A 25,601-nucleotide genomic window follows, 5' to 3' on the forward strand; every position below is an offset into this window, starting at 1 on the left:
TTGTAGGACGAGCAGCTGCTTGCTATATGTCCCATTTATTACATGGGAAATACCGCAGCTAGCTAGCTACACTGTCGCCATAACTAAATTATATTTACAGTTTGAATTTCGTCACGCCACTTATATAACATCATTCCCCAATGTCTTATAAAGCTAACCGTTGTGTCCGATTTGATTTTAAGGCATTTTTATGAACGCGAGGCGTCTTTGTAGGACGACCAGCTGCTTGCTATATGTCCCATTCATTACAATGGGGAAATACCGCAGCTAGCTTGCTACACTGTCGCCATAACTAAATTATATTTAGTTAATTTTCCGCCACTTATATAACACATCCCCAATGTCTTATAAAGCTAAACGTGTGTCGATTTGATTTTAAGGCATTTTTATGAACACGAGGCGTCTTTGTAGGACCAGCAGCTGCTTGCTATATGTCCCATTCATTACAATGGGAAAACCGCAGCTAGCTTGCTACACTGTCGCATAACTAAATTATATTTAGTTTGAATTTACATCCGCCACTTATATAACATCATTCCCCAATGTCTTATAAAGCTAACCGTTGTGTCCGATTTGATTTTAAGGCATTTTTATGAACGCGAGGCGTCTTTGTAGGACGACCAGCTGCTTGCTATATGTCCCATTCATTACAATGGGGAAATACCGCAGCTAGCTTGCTACACTGTCGCCATAACTAAATTATATTTAGTTTGAATTTCGTCACGCCACTTATATAACATCATTCCCCAATGTCTTATAAAGCTAACCGTTGTGTCCGATTTGATTTTAAGGCATTTTTATGAACGCGAGGCGTCTTTGTAGGACGACCAGCTGCTTGCTATATGTCCCATTCATTACAATGGGGAAATACCGCAGCTAGCTTGCTACACTGTCGCCATAACTAAATTATATTTACAATTTGAATTTCGTCACGGCATGAATATTACAGGTTCCTCAAGGTCTTACAAAGCTTAGCTAACACTTGTCCGATTTCGGATATCAATTGAATGTATTTTTGTGAATGTCAGAGTTAGGAGGAGGCTAGCTAGCTCTCATTGATGGACTCCATCTCACCGCGGCTCTATCAATGAGACTCGCGGACAAGAGGCGTTTATTTCCCCGATTGTTTGTTTAAATAACTCAACACACATACCCATTATAAGATTAACTGGAACCTGCGGGCTGCGGTAAAAGATTGCGGGCGTAACAAGCTCGCTGACACTGCGGTCAGGGCGGCGATGTAGCAACCCAGGCAGCACCAACACCGGCACTAAACTCCGACACACAGTCGGAGAAAATTTGCAATTAGCCATCCTTTTTCGTAAAGCGGCCCATATTTGAGCTTTATATGGTTGATTTCTCGCATAAAAAAGTTTCAGAAGTGAATTTTGTAATGGAATAGCAGAGATCTGCGTGACCTAGCTAGATTCAGAAGACTACCTGATCTCAGGTCAGTTGTGTAGCCTATGTAAATGTTGGGGCGTGACTGTTCTCTTAAGGTTCCGGATTTTGAGACGCTTGTGTAAGCAACTCAGCTTTGTTGGGATTCGCCCGTTTTCAGAGGCAGTTTCAAAATATGAGATTTTCACAGTAAAGGGGTGTCAGTGGGACTTTGAGCTTTTATGTATGTCCTATTTACAACGAACTGACAAATAAATTAAAGACAGGCAGAGCTATAACGTAGGTGTGTCCCTGCAGACAGACTGTGTTTAGGAGCGGGGTCGGAAGAGAGCATCTGGAGCTCCCAGCAGGCCTCGCATGGGGTCCAGAGTCTGGCTGTGGCCTGAGGGCACGCCTGGAGCTGTGTGTCTCCCTCAACAAGGCACAGGTACTCTGCTGTGTAGATTAAGCTTAGCTCCCCCTGTAGAACTTCAAATAGAGAGCTTTGTTCAGCGACCCAGAGTGCACTGCTTCTGATTCAGATCAAGAACATTCAGGTGAAACAAATGAGCGACATCGATTCGTGTTGACTAAAGAGAAACACGTGCTGTCACATCGGCGCTGATTACTAAAACGAAAGATTGCATTCATTTCTATTTCCGTGCCTTCTGATCTGCATGATACAGACCTGACTGCCGTGGCACGGTGATTGTCTAAGTATTGCCCGTAGCTGCGTAGATGATAGATGCATGTGGGTGGCTGTTGCTGAATTCAGAGGAATGTGCCACCTCCATAGCCACTGATCCATTCCCTGGATAATGAAAAACAATGTGTTCAGTGCTGCAGTATTGTTTGAGTTCCTTCTCTCACATCGTTTTCATGTCACTGATGTGTCAACAGCCTGCTTGCCTCGCTCTAGGAATACATAGTTTGCTCCCACAAATGATCACAAATTTGATTTGCATGATTATCTCGCAAAGGCTCTACACATAAAGAGAACTGACCACAATTTTTGAAAATCACATTTTAAAGCAAATCGTTATTTGATGTTGTTCAAGTCCGAGGAGGAAATACTTCCTCTGTTCTAAAAGTGAATGCAGATGCAAAATCTAACACGCACTCTTCAATCAATCCAAAAACTGCCAGCCTTTACATATTCTGCTAATTTTGTACATAAAAGAAGGGATTTTAATGGCTCACTATAAATCATTTTTCGCAGTGACAAAAATCCATCTCAATTAACCTGATATTACAATTATTTGCTATACTTGGCTAAATCATTTAGGGACAGGGTAATTTAGGCAGGAGCCTCTCATGAGATAAAGATGAATAGTGTTTCATATGTACTAAAACTGTGTGTGTGTGTGTGTGTGTGTGTGTGTGTGTGTGTGTGTGTGGGTGTGGGTGTGTGTGTGCGTGCGCCCTGCATGCACAGAAAGGCTTGTTTTTTTTTCCCCTTCCTTACCTCAATTTGCTATTCAGAGGACCTGTCAGTGATTCACTGAAGCATGTCAGAGACTGTGTCGATACCGTGTATTGAAAAGGATCAGGTTCACTGATCAGCGTATACCTTTGATACCAAGATTTCAAGATTTTTATTATTAGACCTTTACTTAAAAGACATTGATTGGGACATTATTTTATTTCCATTCTTTTCGCTCTTCTTCCCACAAGGGAGTTGTTCGCACAACTTCCCAAGGTGCACAGCATCTCCAGCCACCCCATGGTACTTAACCCACAACACAAAATAGGCTACTTATACATGCCGACGCATTCATAACTCATTAACTCTCCCTCTGTCCACACACACACACACACACACACACACACACACACACACACACACACACACACACACACACACACACACACACACACACAAGCATTAGGCTTTTTGCAATCTGCATGCACCAATATGGGAGAAGCACACAAGCGAGAAAGAGTCTGAATTAGATTACTTGGGATCACTGTGGCATGAAAGGCCCACAGATGAGTTCCTCTCCCTTCCCCCTGCTACACTCCTAGCTGATAGAAAAGAGGAAGTCAGGTAATGTAAGAGCAGTGCCGTCAAACCCCCCTTACACACACACACACACACACACACACACACACACAGACACATCACCCACCCCCACCACCACCGCCACCACTTTGCCTCCACCAAAAGAAAAACAAAATCAGTGATTCCAACAGAAAACAGGTTTCTGCACACAGAACTGAAGTCACTAATAGAGTAGTGAAGATGGAGATGTAGCAGAGACCTGGGGCCTCATTACAGAGACTTTCTGAATCTGACATTCACTTATCTGAAGTTATGATAGAACAAGAAGTTAGAATTTTTTTTTCCTGTAATGAGGCCCCTGATATATAAAATGTGGGCGGACAGTCACATGCCCAAAATGATCAGCTTCTTTGATGGTAGGATGTAGTGGTTTGCTGTGTGTTCATGAAACAAATGTTGGATTACTTTAAGCGGGAACACAGAATATCATAAGGGAAAACCACACAGAGTTGTGGTCAGACCTATAACTCAAAGATGTCTTCCCACAGGGTACTGTAGATCCAAAATCATGGTTTTACTATTTCAGCTCCAGACTGTTCTCATGTAATGTACTGTAATCATTCTCTAGTCTTCTGCAGATGTACATCAGGGAGAAAAAAAAGAGTACAAGTTGACTGACCATAATACATTTTTCCGCTTTTCAAGGAAATGGATCTTTATATGTTAGACAGTACAAGTGTTGCGGGTTTTTAACTTACAAGGCAGCCTGTGGACATCTCTGAGACTGTGGTCAGTCAGTGTTCAGCAACTGATCTGAAATATGATCAATTTATCCCTTTTTGGCATGCTTTGAACATTACTCACTCACCTAGCAGAAACAGAGCACTCTCACATCCCCTTTTTTGCACCACTGGTCGAATTCAGTCCAGTGTTTACTTGTCTTTACGCCTCTTGTTTCAACCTCCAACTCCTGAGAAAAACATCTCTGAGAGCCAAAGTAATGAGCAGAACATGGCGCTGCAGACTGTAGTTTTTATCAACAGTGTTAACAATATTACATCAGCGGTCAGCGTAAAAAATGCTTAATGGAGCTTTGAAAGCAACATGAATATCCAGCTGCCTTTGTAGTTACAGTTCTCCAAGCAGCATAAAGATGAACTAAAAGCCCTCTTTGGTGTCATTGTTGTGTGTTTTTCCAATAGTGGATCGTTGTTGTGATCAGTGATATCTACAGTTAATCAAGGTGACAGACGAACAACACAGCCCCATACTTAAACGACATTATAGGCTGATTCAAAAACAACACATATGACACATAGGTTCTATTTACCATCGCACAGTAGACTATAGTCACATGACCGTTCTAATTAACGTAACAGGCGCAGTTTTAAACACGTAGTAAACGTTCTAAAACAGAACTTATTAGGTTTAGGCAATAAAAATACTTAGTTAAGGTTAGTCAAACATCAGGGATTGGCTTAAAATGTGTTACGTATAACAACTAAAAATGTAGTCTATATCCACGACGTTCCACTTCCTGGATTGCTCCGTTGCCGCCTGAAATTCCATCGGATTTCACTCTTTTCGGCCGGATGTCTGTTACTTTCCGCTTTCTGTGTTGGAATTTTAAACTCCGATCGATTTCTGAGGACTAATGGTTAACTGCTCCTCAGATCTCTGCAGGGTAAATCCAGACAGCTAGCTAGACTATCTGTCCAATCTGAGTTTTCTGTTGAACAACTAAAACAACCTTTGAACGTACACATGTTCCACCAAAACAAGTTCCTTCCCGGTGGCTATTTTGCAGCGGCACCGGGGCTCTGCCCGGTGCTTAGTGCCGCCCAAGACAATTGTGATTGGTTTAAAGAAAGGCCAACAAACCAGAGCACGTTTTTCTCCCATCCCGGTATGCTGTGTGGACTAACCAGACCCTCCTCCACAGCGCTGTGGAGATAGGTCTGGCAAAGCGAGACTACTAAAAATAAGGACGAAACGTGACGTCATGGACATCATTGTAATATGGATTCCGTAAAATCTGGTTAATTTTTTTAAAATTTCAAAATGACAGTTGACTTTTAGCTTCACATGGGACGAGAACCCCGGCCTCCTGAGTGAAAGTCTTGTGTATGTTTGACCCCTACCTCCTCACGCGGAATTTGTTGGGTCGTAAGCTGCTTGCATAACCGACTGACGCAGTCGTTTTCTGGGTGAGGGCGGACTTAGATTAAAGAAAGAAGAAAAGAAGAGCAACTTAAGGAACGAACACACTTACAGGAAGAAGGGGGGTACTTTCAGAGATAGCAGAGAGGGAGAAAAACACAGGGAAAATCCTCCACTCTTTTTAATCTAGTTGAGAGGGGAGACTTCACAGAGCATGCTGAAGGCGTCTGTTGACACAACAGCTCTGTGGTTTTGCTCTAGAAGGTCCTTTCATCTGTAATTAGCACTAATTAGTCTAATAAGCTAGACTGTATTTTGACGTAATGAGAAATCTGCTGTAATTGTGTTTTGACCAGAAATAATCTCATAAACCGAATGAGGATCCATAACTGACCATGTCTGTAAAGGTTGTAATGTAATAAAGCTAATGCCTATTAGAAATGAGAAGCTTATTTTGGGTTTGATCACATTTATGGCCTATTAGTTCAATGGCTCCTCAGACCCGTTCTCAGCCAATTTATGTCCTGTTTTAAATTACTGTGCCCTTGCTGGAATTGATTATTATAAAAAGGTATTTTTATTGCATTTTCCCAGCCAAGTGATGGGCTCTGCCACGGGTAACACCTCTGGGAAAGCAGCGGCATCGTTTTGAAAGACAAAACTCTTCTTTTTTTCCCCCATTCCCTTTGAAGAGGGCTCCTTCTGTGTGTTGCCACAGACCTACCTGCATTGGGAGGGCTCAGAGCAACGCTCACCACTTTGTCACCAATTTCAAACCGTGAAGCAGGAGTTCTGCAAATGCAGCAATTATTTCAAAAGCAGACTGCAGAAAATAAAAAAAAGAATACTCAAAAGTTTGAGTCAGTTTAGAGCGAGGAAACGCCTGGGAACTCTTTCTGTCGACGGTATTACCGCTCATCTGTCCTGGCTCGTCTTCTCTTTACCTGCTTTTTTTTTCTTTCTTTAAGATCTTTTCCTCTTTTTTTCTCCACCTCTTCTCTTTTCCTATATGTTTTCCAGACAAGCATACATACATATATTAACAATGTAGATTAATTGCCTCCCTTGTCACCCTCCGCCTCCTTATGTCGGCATCCTCCGTTTCACTTAAAGTGTGAAAGAGCTGTGTGTTTTTTTGGGTCATCTTGAGATGGATCTTAAAGGCAGTAATTGGATGCCTGTGCAGATTCCCCTGCACAGTAGGAGGCTGGTCCATTATCTTTTACCATCGTGAAGTAATATGCTGCCGTCCAGGCTGCCCTCATCATCATTACCCTGCTGGGGATGCCTGGTGATGGAGAGGGAGCAAGAGGACAGGGCATCCATCATATCAGGACTCATCAGTCTTCCTGTTCTAGCCCGAGACACCAAACTGTGCTCACTCACACGAGCATCCGCAGCCATAGAGATGAGGAGAAATGAAGGCAGCCGTTTGTATTCACGTATACCGCTCCAATGTATCGTTAAACAATACATCATCACCCTGGCCTTCTCTGGCCACTTCTGCTCTCACATGATAAAGTCATCTATCAACATCGTCCGATGAATGTTTTATTTTACCCCTTTCGATTCCATTACTTCTGTTGCAATGCACATCTTCTCTGCCAGGCATGTAAGATCGCCAGAGCCATTTATCAAACACATAGTTAGACTTAGAGACATGAGCACTTACGTGCCAGCTAATCATGCAAGCTGTTTATCAAAAGAGCACGTACTGTACCTTGCTTGAAAGTACCTGATTTCAGTGATCTAATAACCTTGGCCACTCAGTTCCACCAGTGCTGAGTCGCTGGGCATGCCACTGCTGTTTTAGTGGAACAGGATAAAACATAGCTTTTTTTTCTCCACATAGCATGAGTCATACTCCACAGCTTACAATAAGGGGCTGATGGATGGACCCCAAGCGAGCAATCCATTAGCATCTACTACAGCTTAGAGGCTGATGATGAAGTGGTAGCACTAATTGAGGCTGCCGCAGTATGCACATGTGGCGTACTACATGTAATTCTAATAAGGACAACAGATCGGGACAAATGGTCACTTAATCCAGAAAACAATCAAAGTCCTTGGCGCTGAATGGCTGAACATTTTGCCATCGCAGGATGTAAAAGGTATTCAGAAGGGCTGACACTCATTGTCACTGTGACTGCATGTACGGCAACAAGTAAGGAAAAGAGAGAAGGTGAACTACTGTGCCTTCTCATGACACTGGGAATTACTTTCAAAAAGAACAGAGGTTGAATAGCAAATTCTTCCAGTGTCACTCAGGAAGATATACCCTGAAATGCTTTTGTAATTGAAAGGCCTAAAGTGACTGGGGTGGCTTTGTTACCTTTTAAGCACACAATTTGTTACACTCACACAATCTCCCTTGTGTGGTATGTGATTAGAGCTTTAATTTCTTCTGCTGCAGAACCAATTTCTGCCAGGCTTGCTCATTACAGAGGCATCAGAAAAGGATCAACCACCATTAAGAAAGTGAACCTTCCCACATTATTTTTGAAAGCTCCTCCAGCAGTGAAGTCAAATGACTTGTTTACTGTGTTGTTCTCAGAAGACGACCAACAATGCATTCATGCATTTGTGTAAAAGTATATCTTTGCCTTGCCCACAGAGAATGGTAAGGAGCTGTACCCTTTGGAAGCTCTTATATTCTAATTGAATGCTGTGAACCTTCGTCCCCGTCGCTGTAGCCCTCTTTGTTCTCCTAACCCTGTCAATTATGGTGAAAATAGTTTGTACAGTGAGGGATGAACGGAAGGGCAGGCTCCAGACTGACACGTCAATCTCAGAGTGACAGGCTCTGCACACGTCCATATCCCACATCTCCCCATTATTGTTAACATCCCACTCCACACTCTTGCCAAGTTCTATTCATTCTGACTTTAATCCTGGCCCACTGAGGTTTGGGAGGAATGTGTGTATTTGTTTTTAAGCGGTAATGGACTCTACAGTGGAGCTGACCTTTGTGCCTGCTGAGAGAGGTCTGTGTCCAGAGGGCAGCTAAGCCAAGCTAAGCCAAGCTAAGCTGCCGGTATGGATCTCGATCAGAGCCGGGTGAAGAAATCAGACCAGAGATCAGGAGGTCATCCCCCGTAGGCATGGTTGGCTGTCGGGGAAGAACTCTTCATCGATCGGCTGAGTGTGATAGATATTGGGCTGAAATTGAGCACACTGGCGCAGGCAGGGTTGTTTCATTGCCTTCTAGCCTCTGGGCCCCGCTCAATGGGCAAACAGCAGGGGCACCAGTGAGACATCACAGTACCGGAGCCAGTATCAGTCAAAGCCCCCGCTAGCTCCCTCCCCTTAGCCCCTGCAGCTCTCTCTCACTCATCTCTGGGTGAGCAGAGAGCTGGTTTGTTCCTGGTCAGGCTGTTCTCATGAACCATATGTACATATAGCTACGAAACGTCAAGCACTGTAATTCATAAGCAACCTACGTTTCTTTTGCTGTATACACCACAATGACTGGGTGGGTCATTAGTCTCAAGACCTCATATCATAAGGAAAAACCACACAAGACCTTCCTCTACAGCACTGGGGGGGGGGGGGAGGGTCTGGCTAGTCCACACAGCATTCCGGGATGGGAGAAAAACATGCTCTGGTTTATTAGCATTTCTTTAAACCAATCACAATCGTCTTGGACGGTGCTAAGCGCTGGACAGAGCCACGGTGCCTCTGCTAAATAGCCTCGGGAAGGAACTTGTTTTGGTGGAACGTGTACGTTCAAAAGTAATTTTAGTCGTGCAACAGAAAACTCAGATTGGACAGATAGTCTAGCTAACTGTAAGGATTTACCTTGCAGAGATTTGAGGAGGAGTTAACCATTGATAGTCCTCATAAATCCACCGGAGTTTAGAATGCCAACATACAGAAAGCGGAAGGTTATGGACATCCGGCCAAAATGAGGGACATTGCACCTAAGCAATCCCAGAAATAAAACACCGTTGATATAGACTAGTGGGTCATAAATAGTGTTGGGTGCCGGACTCTGTACTTTTTTAGTAACCGACCGAATTACGTACTACCGAGGACCGATTCACTTTAAATGAAACGGTGCCAAATTTCGGTACCCGAGAGCACATAATCGCAAGCATATCTGTTCTCTCTACGTGTTGACGAGAGCAGAGCTCCGACACACACACACGCAGAGATGTTGTGCAGACGGAGAGTCACACCAATGCCGGTAAAGCGGTTGCAAGTGTGGTTACACTTTTCAAAACTCCACCCAGACAGCGTATTTAACGACGAGGTGAAAGCGGTCGCGGTATGGTTAACGTTAGACTTCCTCTGTGACAGGCAGGCACCACTTTGTTCACTATGCCCTGTTGACTGACTGACAGGCTGGGGATGTAGGGCAATTTCCAAAGCACATTTTAACAAGGCAATTCAAAACGCTTTACATAAAACATTAAAGAGCAGTTTAAAAAGAGATAGAAAATGCAAACAGGCTAAAATAGAATAAGATACAAATACAAGAATAAAAGATACAGTTCAGTGTAAGAAATTAATAATTATTTGATAATTTTTAGGGATGGTTTGGGAGGGGAGAGGGAGGTGTGTAAAATGTTCTAAATAAATAAACTGTTCTAAGTAAATAGGATAAATAGGTTAGGCATTATTTTTACAACTGAAATTAATTAAATAAATGTGTTATTACAGAGGGAAAGTACAGAAAAAAGGTACAGTTTCAGGAACCAATATCAGTACCATAACGTAAAGAAAAGTCATAAAATACAACGCTTTCAAGCCGCAGAGCAGAGTTCGCTTCCCGGGGAAAACAAAGGAATTTCACCCAGGAAATGCGTGTTCTTTTTCCTAAACTTAACTAGTCGTTTTAGTGCCTAAACTTAACTGTCGTCGCCGCATGATGCTGACTTTCATGCATACATTATTGTAATATATCATACAGACCCGTTCATGAGTTACAAGTTGCCCTGGTGCCTGACCTTGATTCTTCCAGAGCTAAGCCTTGGCTGTTATGAAATTCACCAGGGACACCCGCTCCTCCCTCCTGACCCATTGATCTAGACGTATTACAGGTATGGTATTCATGAGAATTGCAGGGGATTCGTCCTACAAACGTTAAATATTGTACTTCCAGCTACGTCCAGCCATGTTTTATTCACAAGCTCCTTTTCACAGCATGAGGCGCAATTCATGGCCACTGGACTCCAGAGGGTGGCTCCGTCCCTCCAGCACCAGCCCTCGATAATTCCTAACTTTATCTTCAAAGTACAGACACTAATAAGCCCTCTGACTGTTAATGTACGCATATTATTGGACAGACGTGTTTATAAGAGATGCCCTGAAGGTGAATGGATGCAGTACAGAGCATTATAACAGCAGTTCATAAACCTATACCGCTTCCAGTCACACAAAAAAATCTCTTTGCATTCTGTATGTCTACTAAAAATAAAACGTTTAAGATAGACCCTTAGATAGAATCTTTGCATTGTGGAAAATGAATTATACTGTCAATAAACTGTGTAGACTCCCTCAGAATCAGGGACAGTTTATTAGTAGACAGTTATTAATATTTGTGGGGAGATTCGTCCTGTCAGCAGCTTGTCACTGTGACAGTTCCCCGCAGTCAAAGTTTACCCGTAAATCATGTGCACTCATAAATATTTTACAGCTGAGAGCATTTCGATGTGACTAAAACATCAATACGGTCCATGAACTGTTGTGTGTGTCCTCTTGCATAAGTGACTAAGCAGCTCAGATGAAGAGTTCTTGAACCGACATTGGTTGCCCTTCTTTTGAAGTTTGTGAGGGCAACAATACGACATAAATCATTCCAGCACTGAGTCCACTATAAGCTCAGAGGTGTCTGTTCAAGTTTATGCAGCCCTTTTTTCCTTCAGGTGCTGTGAGAAGCGACAGGAAGCGACATTTTTTGTCTTTTGATGTTCTTTTTCTTACCGTGCTGCTTTCACAGTCACACTGGCCTGCTCATCAGAAGTCAAATTCAGGTGAGACATTCAGAAGTAAAATGCTTTATTCTTTTATTTCACGCAGAGACACTTGCAGTAAGTCGATGAGTTGAATATTTAAAGCGAAAGGTTATGCATTTAGATTTTTGCAGAGAAGGCTCTGCTCAAAGAATCTGGGCAGCAACCAGGATTCTGTGGAAGAATTAATCCGCCCTTAAAGAAAGAGTTTGACATTTTTGAAAATGTAGTGTTATCGAACTTGAGGTTGTCAGGCAACCAGCAGAGACTCTAGACTCCTTCCTGCCAAAAAACAATAATGCAAATTACCCCCGTAATACTACAACTTTTCCGTTTCTATACTTTGGTTTTTGTATCAATTGAACAACAAGATATAACTTGTTAATTAGCTAGCTTTTAAAGTTCTGGTATGCTTTTTTTTTTTTACTTTTTTACAGAGCCATAGTAGTTTCTACCTGTTGTCAGACTTTATGCTATGCTAAAATAAGATAATCGGCAGCTGACTGTAGCAATGGCCTTCTCATCTAACTCTTAACAAGAAAACAAATATGTGTATTTAAAACAATATTCTTATAAAACACATACACAAGCATTATATGAACAATACCAAAAAGCTTGGCACATTAGGAGTCTGTGGTGGCGGAGTAGATGCGCCAGCAGCGAACGTGTTGGCGTTAGCGTATCAACAGAGTAATAGGGAGAAGTGTCAGGTCATCATGGCAGCATTGCACACTTGCTTGAGTTTGATTGTGAGGCATGAGAGTAGCAATGAATACCAATCAGCTCATGAAAGTGCAACTTCAGTACTTTTTCTGAACAAATCCTATGCTTCATACTTGGTTACTATGAAACTGTCCTAGGTAGAGCATATTTGTATCTAGGTATCTATCATAAGGGAGTAATTGTTTTGCCAAAATGCATACAGATTGCAAAAAAACTTGTTCTCAGAAAGCACTATTTACACTCACAAATGTACCATGGGCCACAATCGACACCCACCTATAACAGCAACCATCCGAACAATTCAGCTCCTTCACATATTGCCACTTTTTGGGTAGTTGACTTCCACTCTGTACTGGGAATGAAGTGTCCTTTCTATAATGTCTCTTAATTATTGAATGAGATACCTTGTGATCCGTGTGATCATCACCATGATCTCCCATTACCTTTCTCCCGACCAGACACAGCCAACAGAAATAAGCAGATCAGATCTCAGACCTCCTACCTACCATGGGGCTCTTTTTGTGTCACCTACTACTGCCACCTTCATCCAGTCTGCCGGGAAGAAGCGAGGAAAAAGGGGAGAAAGGGAAGACCGGAGAGGAACTCGCTCATTGTTGGAGGAGCAAAGAGTAGGAAGAGCAGAGAAGTGAGCAAGAGAGAGACCCTCATTAAAAGGCAGTGTGTTGGCTTCACAACCATCCCACCACTTCAATGCGCTGTCATGCAGTGATGTATCGCTCTGCATGGTGCTACCAAGGCCTTTATTCCCACTCTCCTCCATGTTTCTCGCTTCCAGCCAATTAAACACCCACTGGAATAGAAGGGAGGAAGTGCCACATTGAGCATTGGACAACGTGGAGAGAGGAGCTGATGAAAGGACATGTCTCTTTTAGTCTGCTTAATAGCTTCAGGACACGGTTTGAGTGGCGTTTAATGTCTACAGCGTATAATTCACCATCCCTCGACTCCCGTTTCAGTTTCCCTACACGTACGCTTGCTTTATCGCTAAGGGATAGAAATGTTTATCAGAAGTATGAATATTTCATTTAGAGTTGACTATTGGCATACTTAATGGCCACTTCTGATGCTATTGCTTAAGAAATGACATGACAAATCATAAAGAGGCTTGTGTCCAATGACAAGTCATTAATCATGGTGGTAAAAGCACCAGATTAAGGTTTATAAGTTTTTTATACTACCTGACTTGTGCTTTTGGGTTTATCTGGTAAGCTTGTTGGCTTAAGGACAGCCACAACAATGCGGGGCTGACAGGACACACTAAGTATACACTGTGTTTACCAGCCTCTCTTCTCTCTGCTGCACTATGAATAATGCAGCCCTTAAAATCCCAAACTCAACACTGTGCCTGACCTGTTCATTTGTTCCGTAGCCAGGATGGCGAGGTCGGAATGTGGATGTGTTAGTGCAGGGCAGAAGCAGAGGCTAATCGCAACAGCAGGATGGGCAGCGGCTTCGCTACTTCTCATGCTGCCCATGTCACTCAGGCTGACACCATAAATCTCACTTATTTTCAGATCCAACCGAGACACAGGCAGAAATTACGGCCCAGAGCACATTACCAGCCAAAGCAGTGTGCTGAATGCTAACAGAGAGATCCTTGATAAAGCAGACGGGCAGTTCTCCCACAGATTATTGAACAAAATCTGTGAGACTTGAGGGGGAAGATTGGCTAGTAAGAAAAGCAACACGGGTGTCAACGGTTGAGAATCTGCATGCTGCATGCAAGACAACTTAATTAAATCAAAAAATATTAATACATGCCTTTGTACAACTCCATTACAGTCATGTTCTTTCTATGTAAAGTGCTATACAAATATTAATTGAGACAAGTACTTGATTCAAATATCTCTGTTCTAATCAATGCTCACTTTTAACTATATCTAAAATGCTATATGCAAAAGCCATAGAAAGTACTTAATTCTGATAAGATAGGTGTGCGTTACTTTCAGATAAATGCACAGTCGCCTCCTCGCCATTCTAAATAAATGCTGACAAGTGATAGGCTAATTGTTTCAGGTGTTACCAGGCGATGGCTTCTTCTACTTTGACTTGGCTGGATTGCCAACCGGCCATAGCGAGCAACTGTCCCAGGGCCCCAAGACCCTCGGGGGTCCCAAAGTCTCTAGGAACATTATGTGGTGTATGTTGTAATTTGATTCATTGCAAATTAGTTCAGTAATAAATTCTGTATAAACACAATCCCAACTGGAATAACAGGAGCCTTAATGGCCTTATTGGCACTGTTCATCACACCCCCAACCGGCCCCGTCAGACACCGCCTACCAAGAGCCTGGGTCTGCCACAGTTTCCACTGTCGCAACAGCCACTGCTAATGCTTGCTCTTGGGGAATTACTGGAATTGTTGGGGCTTTGTAAATTATAGAGTGCGGTCTAGACCTACTCTATCTGTAAAGTGTCTCAAGATAACTCTTGTTATGATTTGATACTATAAATAAAATTGAATTGAATTGAATTAATGTAATCTGCATTATTACATCATCTGAGGATCCATCTTGTAGAGGCCATACACAGGACGCTAAAAGCTTTTTTGTCCCAGGCCCCCCTAAAGAGTTAATTTAGCCCTGGTAAAGACATTGTCTACTGTGTAAGTGAGATAATCCATACATCAATGCTCTTCAAAAAATAATAATGGACAGGGTGTTATTTTCCGATAATGTCACAGTTTGTCGTGGCTTATCTCTTAATATATCATTACCACATTTATCTTGAAACAATTGATAATAATTGTGAGCAAATAAGGACTGTATACAGCAAGCAACACACCTAAAGCTGCAGTTGGTAGAAAGCAGCTCTCCCTCTCCCCTCTATGTCGCAATGCCTGCGCAGAACAAATATGGGCCAATAGGAATGCTGTCTCTCTATGACATGACCTGTGATTGGCCAAAGTCTCCCGTCACGGGCATTTTCTGAAACCTGAAAACAGAGCCAAGAGGAAGGGCAAAAGTCTAGTCTTTTAGACCGCTTGAGTTATAATACGCTGAAAGAATATTATAATAATAATATATATAATATAATATATAAAGTGCCTACCACAGCTGCGAGAAACACAAACTACTACATTTGGCACTTTTTAATGTTCTAAACATAAAGGGCCATAAAAACAGGTTAGGGTGAAGAAGGTACAGAACTAAGGTTAAAAGTTTAGTGAAATTCCCCTTTACGGTACCGAGCTTCTCAAATTACGAAAGCCATTCATCTCCAACCATATAAAATCGTCAGGTCATTTTTTCCAGTTTTACAGGCCCAAATTTCATTGCGTCTTCTCCCAGACTCCTTCCAGTAAAATGACTGAGTAACACTGCTGATGTGCACCACTGGTTTCCATTTTGTGTTTAATTGTGCTGTCTATGTCTCCGTGTGTGGCCCATTGATGCATCACTGTGGGATCCCGCTGTGGCTTATTACTGCCAGGCCCTGCTCTCTGCTGCTCCTCAACCTGCTGGGTCATCTCCAGCTGCTGTAATCTAACATTAGCCTCCGCTTTCACCAGGTCCCAACCATTTACCCCATCATGTATTATAGATGACTCTCTGGAAATGGAGGAATCCCAGCAGACAGAATTAATTTACAGCAACCCTAGATTTTAAGAGGAATTGAATCAAAGTCAGAGGCACAGGGAGAGGGGGGTTTATATTGCTATATAACACTGTAACAGTCTATAAAATTGTAATGAAAAGACATTTGGAGATTAAGTGTTTTTTTTTAGATTCATTGGTATCTCTTGGCTCAACTAATAATCATTTCACTCCAAAGCTGACTGGTCTCAGTAATTGATGCTTACAAACGACCAGGCTCCTTTCAACCAAACTTAATCCTCTCTTTCTCTTTTTTTTTGAATGACTCTGATTCACAAGCTCACAAACACAGGGGGAAGTCTTTAGAAACCGAGTTAACAGGACAGTGTACAAATTGTGTGTACTTCCCCGGTGACAAAGGGATACACATGAATGTGGTGACAGGAAGTCAGGCACTGCAGATTGGTCCTGTCGGCGCTTGACAGGTTTAACAATATTATTCTAAACAAATGTAATATTTTATTCAACAGGCATCACTCCGGAGTAAGAAAAATAATTGTAGCTACCTTAATAGAATAGCACTGAAATGTTTTTAGTGCTGTCAAAGTGCCCAAAAAAAGGTATCTTGGGGTTCCTGCCCATTAAAATGAAAGAAATCCTAGCAGGGCTTTTGTGTAAGATCATTCCTAGTGGCAGAATGAAATAAGCTTTCAATGAGATGCCTTTGTCACATTGTGCAATTATCTAAAGAAGTTATTTCAGGTTCCCAATAGCAAGAAAGCCATGTTCGTCATACAGTACAAGTATTTATTGAGAAGCACACTTTGACCTCAATGGCTGCCCAGGGTTTCACAGCAATCTGTGTAATTGAAGAGCAACTTCTTCAATCCAATGTGCATGTGTGACTTCAGAAAGAAAGTTACCTCAAACTTATCTTAATTGGCCCCAATTATCGTCTTTGGCAATAGAAGTGTGTGTGTGTGTGTGTGTGTGTGTGTGTGTGTGTGTGTGTGTGTGTGTGTGTGTGTGTGTGTGTGTGTGTGTGTGTGTGTGTGTGTGTGATAGACTGGAAAAGAGGAAACAGCAAGCCTGGCTCTGTGTAATGAAAGGTTAAGATTTATGGTTGGAGTTATGAAGCTGTGCTGTAGAACTTAAAGAATCCAGGCTGTCTAGACCGCTGAGGTCCCTCACTAATACAGCCCAGTGGCATTTGTGTACATAGAGCCTAGTTAAGTCTGATTGGCCAGTAGGCTTAAATACTAATTTACACAGGACTCAGAGGAGTCTCGCCATCAATGTTGTACCATCCATTGAATACACTGTATTATTCTGTCAAAATACAGTACAAAAATACAAAATACACTAACTACATATTTTACGGTCTACCTTATTATTATAATGTCTGTGCAAGGAGTGCTGTAGCTGTCTCAGCTTTTGACTCTAGTGAAATTCATGGTTAAGTAATTGTGAAATTGAAAATGAATGTCTTTTATTGATTCAATATAAATATCAATAGAAGGCAGACAGCCAGGCACCCAGCAAAACAGAGCTATTTAATCCCTATGAACCATGGAGTGCTTAAAAATGGCTTAAAAGTCTTTACTTTGACTTGGTGAAACCTGCAGAAAACCCTGATATTTATGACCCTGAATCTATGATGTCCTCTTCAGCCCATCCAAGCTCCCTGTGGTCCGATAGATCTCTGCTTTAGGGCATAGGGTTTGCTGGAACTGTAGAGGTTTCACATTGAGGAAAAGAGGCCAAGCATACTGAAGGTAGAAATGGCATTCACTATGAATTCCAAACAAGGCAGTTTGAGACGTAGGACTCTCACCAGGCAATTACACATGCACAAGAGGAGGGTAATCACAACCACCACGGAGACTGCAGAGAGTGCCTTCAAATTGCTGTGGATCCAGCACTGTATGAATAAAAGCTGGACCGACCCGGGGCGGCAACAGAAACACTCAGTGACTTCATATTTTACTGACGATGCGTCTGGGCAGAGAAGCAAATGATTCATGGAAAAATGTGTAATGTAATAGGGTGTGAATAATTTCCATGCATGAAATGTAATTCTTTAAGCATTTAATTCAATTCAATTCAAGTAAAAATCTAAATGTTATCTGCCGATCTGTAATTTTGCTGACTAGCCAACCACAATGTAATGCTAATTACTTTCATTAATTAGCTGGCTGAAGAGCGTGGCGGTAAGGAGAAGGTTCTGTATTTATCCAGATAATTACACTCACAATAAATACAATAACCCCCCAAATAGTTAATGGTTAATATCATATTTGGCAACATAGCTTAGAATGAAATTGGAATTGTTGCTAAAACAACGCAAAGTTTTAATGCACTCAGCCTGAACATACTGAGAAATGTGTGATGTGACAGTGGTAAAAGAAAAACATTTTGAGGAGTTTTCAAAAGTAAAGAAAGTCTTTCCGGGAGACCAAAGGTGTACAGTGTCACAATTGAATTGAAATAAAACATGTTCTTTTCGTTGCTGTAACACTGTGCCCCGTACAATGTGCCTACCAGCTGCCATCAGTCATTAGCTGTCCACGCAGCAGTGGTTCTGATTTCACAGCACTTTAGCCAATAATCACTAGATGAACACTGATTGTGCAAAGCCTCTTTAGGCCATTTTCAATACTACTTGTTACTTGCACTTATACTATTTTTTCTGAGCCAGATCGTCTGTTATTGACTGGATTAGAGACCTGAAAGGCCTTCGACCATTGCTGTGCTCATCTCTCTCTCTCTCTCTCTCTCTCTCTCTCTCTCTCTCTCTCTCTCTCTCTCTCTCTCTCTCTTTCTGTCTTTAGGACTCTGAGATTTTGAACACCGCCGTGCTGACTGGGAAGACAGTGGCTGTCCCAGTAAAGGTGGTGACCATTGGAATAGACGCCTCTGTCACTGATGTCTCCGAAGCAGTCAAGTGTCACTCGACAGACGAAGATGTGGTCAAGGTCAGTAAGATTACATTTTTGAAAGAGAAACAAGCCTCTGTAAGTTTCCATCCAACTGCTTGTATGCACATTTTCAGCATAGAAAAACCTGATTCTATTTCATCCTTACGGTCATCCAGGATTCATAGAACCGTAGTTACATTTGTAACTTTCGGTTGATATGCAGAAAATTGTGACAAAGTGCAATGGAAGCCGATGCAGTGGGTAAATCAAGATGTACATGAAGCGTGTGACTTAAACGTCCACTTAGGCTCCACTGAAGAGGCGAAACAAAGCAGCAGGCGAAAACATCAGATCTGTGTTGAGCGATGAGGAGACTGTACAGTAACTTTCCTCAAATTAATACATGAAGCAAACCATCATATTTTTTACGAGGTTTCCACCATTTGAAGTTTGACTGCTGCCCGTCATCATGTTGTGTAATGACAGCCAACAATTTTCGTCACCAATGAGAATGCATGTTAATTTGCAATTTCTTTTGCAGATTTTTGGGGAAATTTTGTTAAATTATATTCATTTGACTGCCTAATATATTAGATTCATTCAGATTGAATTCATTAAAATACAAATAAATGTGACATTTAAAATGTGTGTAGTCACTTTACCGTAATAGACTGCTGGCAGTTTGCAAGTCCATCCTGTTTATTAGAGCAATATTAATTGCAATAACTAGTTAATATTAAATTGAACTGAAAAACACACAGATATGTGCATTTAATGACTGACACTATGCAGGTATTGTTTTACAGACACTGCATAAGAACATATGTGAAAGCAATACTGGGAGTATTAAAAATGCGACAGATGAGAAGATTGTCTATGTTTAGCACATCTATATAAATCCTTCAGAAAGGATAAACAAACAGCACCAAACAACATGAAAGTCTGTGTTTGATGTGCAGTGACTGCTACCAAGTTGCTCAAGTATTCCTTTATTTTTAGAGCCCCTTTCAAACCCAGGGCACAAAGCACAACAGAGTCAAAAGTCCCTTACAGTGTTATAAAGTTGAGCCCTTTGCTCTCCAACACAATCCTAATGACTCCTTAATAATCTATAGAAAGATTCAATGACATACAGTACAGGCCAAAAGTTTGGACACACCTTCTCATTCAATGTGTTTCCTTTTTATTTTCATGACTATTTACATTGTAGATTCTCACTGAAGGCATCAAAACTATGAATGAACACATATGGAATTATGTACTTAACAAAAAAGTGTGAAATAACTGAAAACATATCTTATATTTTAGATTCTTCAAAGTAGCCACCCTTTGCTTTTTTATTAATAAGGGAAAACATTCCACTAATTAACCCTGACAAAGCACACCTGTGAAGGTAAAACCATTTCAGGTGACTACCTCATGAAGCTCATTGAGAGAACACCAAGGGTTTGCAGAGTTATCAAAAAAAGCAAAGGGTGGCTACTTTGAAGAATCTAAAATATAAGACATGTTTTCAGTTATTTCACACTTTTTTGTTAAGTACATAATTCCATATGTGTTCATTCATAGTTTTGATGCCTTCAGTGAGAATCTACATTGTAAATAGTCATGAAAATAAAGAAACGCATTGAATGAGAAGGTGTGTCCAAACTTTTGGCCTGTACTGTACCCGAGAAAATCTGTCTTTGGTCTGTTTCTAAGTGGCTGAGATGTTGCTCGGTGTAGAAACAGCCCCCTGCTGTGCCGATGGCTCCTTCCAATCTTGTTTCCAGTTTGAATCTGTCAACATCAGAAAGGAGAATGCAGCAAATCAAACTAAAGTAACATACAGCAAAGAGCAATAGTGAAACAAAATCAAAAACTAAAACAGAGGAGGACATTTTGCCACATTGATCCACTTCATCATGTCTGATGCGTGAGCTAGGGATGGTTAAGTTCCAGAGGGAAATTAAATTTGCAGTCAAAAAAAAGAAAAGAAAAAAGCCACAGCTCTCCCACTGAGATCTCGAGGTCAAAGCATTCATCCTGCATGCTCACTGCTGCTCACTCAGGGAAGTTTTTCTCTAATCATAGCCTGCAATCACATATGTAAACATGACTAATTCATCTGATTTTGACCCGGGGAATTAGCAAGAAGTAAACACAGAATGACATTAAACCTGAATAATTAATCACTGTGCACATTAAATGATGCTTCTACTCACTGGTGGCCCTATAAATAAAGTGAATTTGAAATAAATACCTCAGGTCACATGCTTTTTCTTTAAACCTCTTTGGGGATTTGTCTTGTTCAAACAAATTTTGTCTGACATTTATAGGCTGAAAAAAGGTTCTGTCTCCATTATTTTGCATTTGCATGTTGATCTTTCTGGATTAGTAGTTGGGACAGTTCCATATAGGGCCAAGGCATAAAGCCAGGTTCAAAGCAACAGTTTGCTTTATTTGTAGTCATTTCTCAAAAGCATCATATGTCTTACAATTACATTCCAGGATATGTTAGTGTCCTTTCTCTGACAGAAAGAGTCTTTGGATCAGAATGCAATCTGTTCCACTGCTGTGATTCTGTTCAGCTTTACAGATTTCACACATAGCTTAAAGCTTGTTTTGTAACTTATTTATGAAATGTAAGTAATTTTTAATCATGAAATCAATGTGATTTATGAAATCAATGTGCTTCAAATTTGTTTGCATCATTTTTGTTTTTGTGTTGTTTGAGTCTGGAATAGAGGATTTTATATCCTGTACCAGAACATTTTTAAAAATTAAATAGATAGAAATCAGTGATAGAATGCAAAACCGATTTTACCCTGTCATAGTTGAATAACGACAGTTTGGAGGGTAACTAGGACATACATAGAACCTCTAAATCCCATTGACACCTCTTTCCTCTGCAAATCTCACAATTTGAAACTGCCTCTGAAAACGGGCAAATCTGAACAAAGCTAAAAGTTGACGTCAACTTCTCAACTCCTCCTTATTTGGCTCTACCTTCTATCTTTGTAACACCCCAAAATTGACATAGGCCACTAACTGATCTGAGGTCAGTTAGTCTTCTAAATCAAGGTCACGCAAATCTCAGAAATTTTATACATTGTTCATCTGCTGTTGCATTACTAAATTCACTTCTGAGACTTTTTTATGCGAGAAATCAACTATATAAAGCTCAAATATGGCTCAAATATAAAAATTGATTGCTAATTGCAAATTTAGTACGACTGTTTCGGAGTTCAGGAGCTCCACAGTTTGCCGTGACACCAGCACAGTGCCTGCCCGGATCGCTGGCTTTCTGCCTGGACTGTCAGACCCCACTGCACGCTGGCTGGAGCTCTCTCTGGAGATATGGCCCAGAGAAAAGGAGTAGATATCGGACAATTGAGCGGGACATGTGGATTTAAATCAGTGGCGCAGTGGACTCGCAATGGGCGGTGCGCAGGAGCTGCCTGCCGGCGGCGGTTCACGGTACGTTAACTTTTTTTTCCAACATGGATCCTGAGGGAACAGTGTTGAAAGCATAGGTGTGTGTGTGTGTGTGTGTGTGTGTGTGTGCGACACACAGGAGGATGAATAGACTGTAACAAAACTCTGTATCTGGTGCTTTGTATAGTAAGATTAGTTGATGAGTTTATGTCGGGGCAGAAATCAAGTTTGATATCGGGCATGCCTGGACATGTCTGTAGTTTGGAACGTTAACAGCCAGTAGCTAAGTTTCCATCCACTTGTCAATCGAATTATCTGAAGTTCGGTAAAAAAACTCATGCGAATAAAGCTGGTGAAAGTGTGTTTCCATCCAACGGCTCTAAAGCGAATAAAAACCTGTGCGTAATGATGTCACATGCTGTTTTGCGATTAAATTGGTATATCGAATTGATTTGAGACATTTTATGGTGTTTCCATTCATTTTTGAACTGAATCGCACAACATTCAAGCGAACTTTTGCGAACAAAGTTTTGCTAGACAAAAGTAGTTGTTAATATTAGAAGCCAAGCTAGGTTAGATTTGACCGTTTTAAGTGGTTATGATGAGCATTATAGAAGAGGATGTTTTGGTGATGATTGATCGTTGTTTAGATACATTAAACCATGTTAAGCTTTTTCACATTAGGACTTATAAAGCCAATGAGAACCGTGGAGAGTCAACCCCCAGCCACTCCGCTGCCCTGCTGTGAAGCAGACCCAGATAGCAATGAGTCGGCGGACCACCGGCGGTGCTCCAGAGGCAGTAGAAGCGTCAGAATGGTGTAATCGCAAACACGTTTGCCGGCGGTGTGCCGGCGGCAGCCGCTTTTTTTTACTACATGTTGTGACTTCCAAAATCTTCCACCGACACATTCAAGCCCCATTAAAGAAACATGTCTAGGTATAGAGAGATGAAATGCTTTATGTCAGATAATGTCCATAATAATTGGACTTTGGGTTAGATTATTTGACAGTTTTCCGTGGTTATGATGGGTAATATGAGAGAGAAATTTGGTGATGATTGATCATTGTTTAGGTACATTAAACCACGTTAAGCTTTTTCCTCGCCATATTAATAATATTAATACGGCCACTGATGAAGAAAATATTAACGTGAGATAACTTCTATAATCGTTGGATTTCGATTTAGTTTTTTTGACAGGCTTAAGTGTTTATGACAAGATATGACCATGATACATCTGGTGATGATCATCGTTGTTTAGATACATTAAACCACGTTAAGCTTTTTCACGTTAAGCGTTTTAGAATGTCCCTATCGTAACCTTTGTTGGTCATTTCCTTCGCGAGCTCCTGATAAATGATGGCGTTTCTTAGATTTTTGCTATCTAAAATAGCTGTTATATTTTTCTGGTAAATTAAATTAAAAAAGTATCTCGTCTCCTCGTTTGTCCGCTTACATCTGTTTTTGTTTTGCAAACAGAGCGGAAATACTGGGCAGAAATGAACTGAAACTTCTTCTTCTTCATTTTATTGCGGGTTGCAACCATAAAATGACCTAAAACTTAATCGCAATTCATTATTTATTCGGCAAATAACGTTTCCATCAGCGTTTATCGCATAAGCTGTATATCGATCAAGAGAAAATCCGATGAGACCGAACGTATTTCATTTGAGTCGATATTCATGAAATTCAGTCGGATTTTACTGTTTACTGTTTAAGGCATTTTTCATTCGATATCACTTAATTCGGATAAAAACGGGTCGATGGAAACATAGCTAGTGTGAAGAAAACCACTGAGGAAAAAAGGGATTTTGTGTGTGTGTGTGTGTGTGTGTGTGTGTGTGTGTGTGTGTGTGTGTGTGTGTGTGTGTGTGTGTGTGTGGTGGCGGAGGGAGGGGGGTGGGCGACACGGGCACAGAGGGGAATGTGTGTGTGTCTCTGTGTATGCGTGCTAATCTTAACCAATCAGCGTGCAGCTCATGTAAATATTGATGAGCAGACCATATAAGGCAGAAAAGCTCTCATTTCAGTCAAGTCCCATTTAACAGGGTAGCATTAGGGCCAAAAAAACAGTAAAAGAGACATTTTCAGCCCAACTAATGTTACATACCCTATTAGGAGAACTTAAGGAACAGCGTAAAATACCGTATATAACCATTCTATCACCCCTTTTAAAAATGCTGATAAATAATAAAACCCACAGCCCGCCACCTGCCCAGCATCAAACCGCAAGCAGACAATGTTAGCCACTAGCTAACTAGCTAAATAGCTAAACAAAACATTTTAGACCAGATATTTCCAGTTAAAAAGGGGTTCTCCGTGCATTTAAAAAATAGATTTTAAGCGATTCTTGTCACCATTGGTTTGACATTTTGACAACCTGTTTACTGTATGTTTGTAATATTTTGATATTTGAATTTATTCCTGTGAAGAAGTTCTATTTTGTGTGTGTGTGTGTGTGTGTGTGTGTGCGTGCGTGCGTGCGTGCGTGCGTGCGTGTACGACTGTGTGGGCATCCGTAGGTTGTTGGTCCATTTGCAGTGGAGATGATAAGTTTTACTCTGTTTCATTTATTAAACCTGCCCAGGGATTACAAATGGAAATTAGCTATTAGCTAAATCTGGTACAATTTATCTTTTTTGTTTTTTGAGATTAATGTGTTGTTGTACATGAGCTCTGATGTAAATACATTTAATAATCTAATTTGATCTAATCTAATCTTCCAGCAGTATGCAGCTGAATCAGGTCACCTCATATCAGCTCGAGGACAGCAAATTTCCAAGGGGAAAAAACGACTGAGTCTTTAATAGTGCAAACAGACCAACGTTTCAACACTACTGTGTCTTAATCAGAGTCAAAATGGACAAAGACACAAGGCAAACACATATATTGTCAACCATAACCATATAACCAAAAATAGAGCTCAAAGAGAAAAAAAGTTGAACTTCCTTCTGCCATGTTGACTGAAACATGACTCCAAATAAAAGATTATGTTGCTCTGTAGCTGCTGGATGTGTAAATAGGCAACTGTTAGCTAACAACATCACCATATTGACTTAAAAGATGACTATAAGTCAATGTTGTGTTCATAGTTTGCTCCAGGTGCGCTCAAGTGAGTTAAATATGAATTTTAAACACATTGTTTCTTCTGTTTGGTTCTTTAAGAAAGAAAGGTCCAAACATTCACTTCATTCTTCCATTTTCTGACATAAAGCAAATGCTTTAAAATTTACCTTTGACTCCCGGGTCTTTTTGTTGTTGTAGAAAAATGTATTTCAATTGCTCACATACACACACAAACACACACACACACACACACACACACACACACACACAAAGAACTTCAGCAGCACAAACACATTCCACAGTTACGTTATGAATTTCCAGAGCAAATCTTCCATCTCCTTATTAGTTGAACTTACTCAAGGTCTTGCCATGAGCGGTCTCTTCTAACCGCTGCTTCCACGGACCATGGCTGTTAGAATATGTA

At 41.1% G+C, this 25,601-nt stretch overlaps 1 protein-coding gene across 2 annotated transcripts in view; it reads left to right on the top strand.

Annotated features, from left to right (window-relative positions):
• Positions 1-25,601, top strand: part of si:dkeyp-14d3.1 (transmembrane protein 132C) — a 172,154-nt gene that overhangs the window by 125,518 nt on the left and 21,035 nt on the right. For both annotated transcript variants that reach the window (XM_039804456.1, XM_039804458.1), the window contains one exon: positions 18,608-18,751. In XM_039804456.1, the coding sequence (XP_039660390.1) occupies positions 18,608-18,751 (144 nt within the window). The remainder of the gene's footprint in view (positions 1-18,607; positions 18,752-25,601) is intronic.

The sequence above is a fragment of the Perca fluviatilis genome, chromosome 6 (genome assembly GCF_010015445.1).
Source record: "Perca fluviatilis chromosome 6, GENO_Pfluv_1.0, whole genome shotgun sequence".
NCBI lineage: Eukaryota > Metazoa > Chordata > Actinopteri > Perciformes > Percidae > Perca > Perca fluviatilis.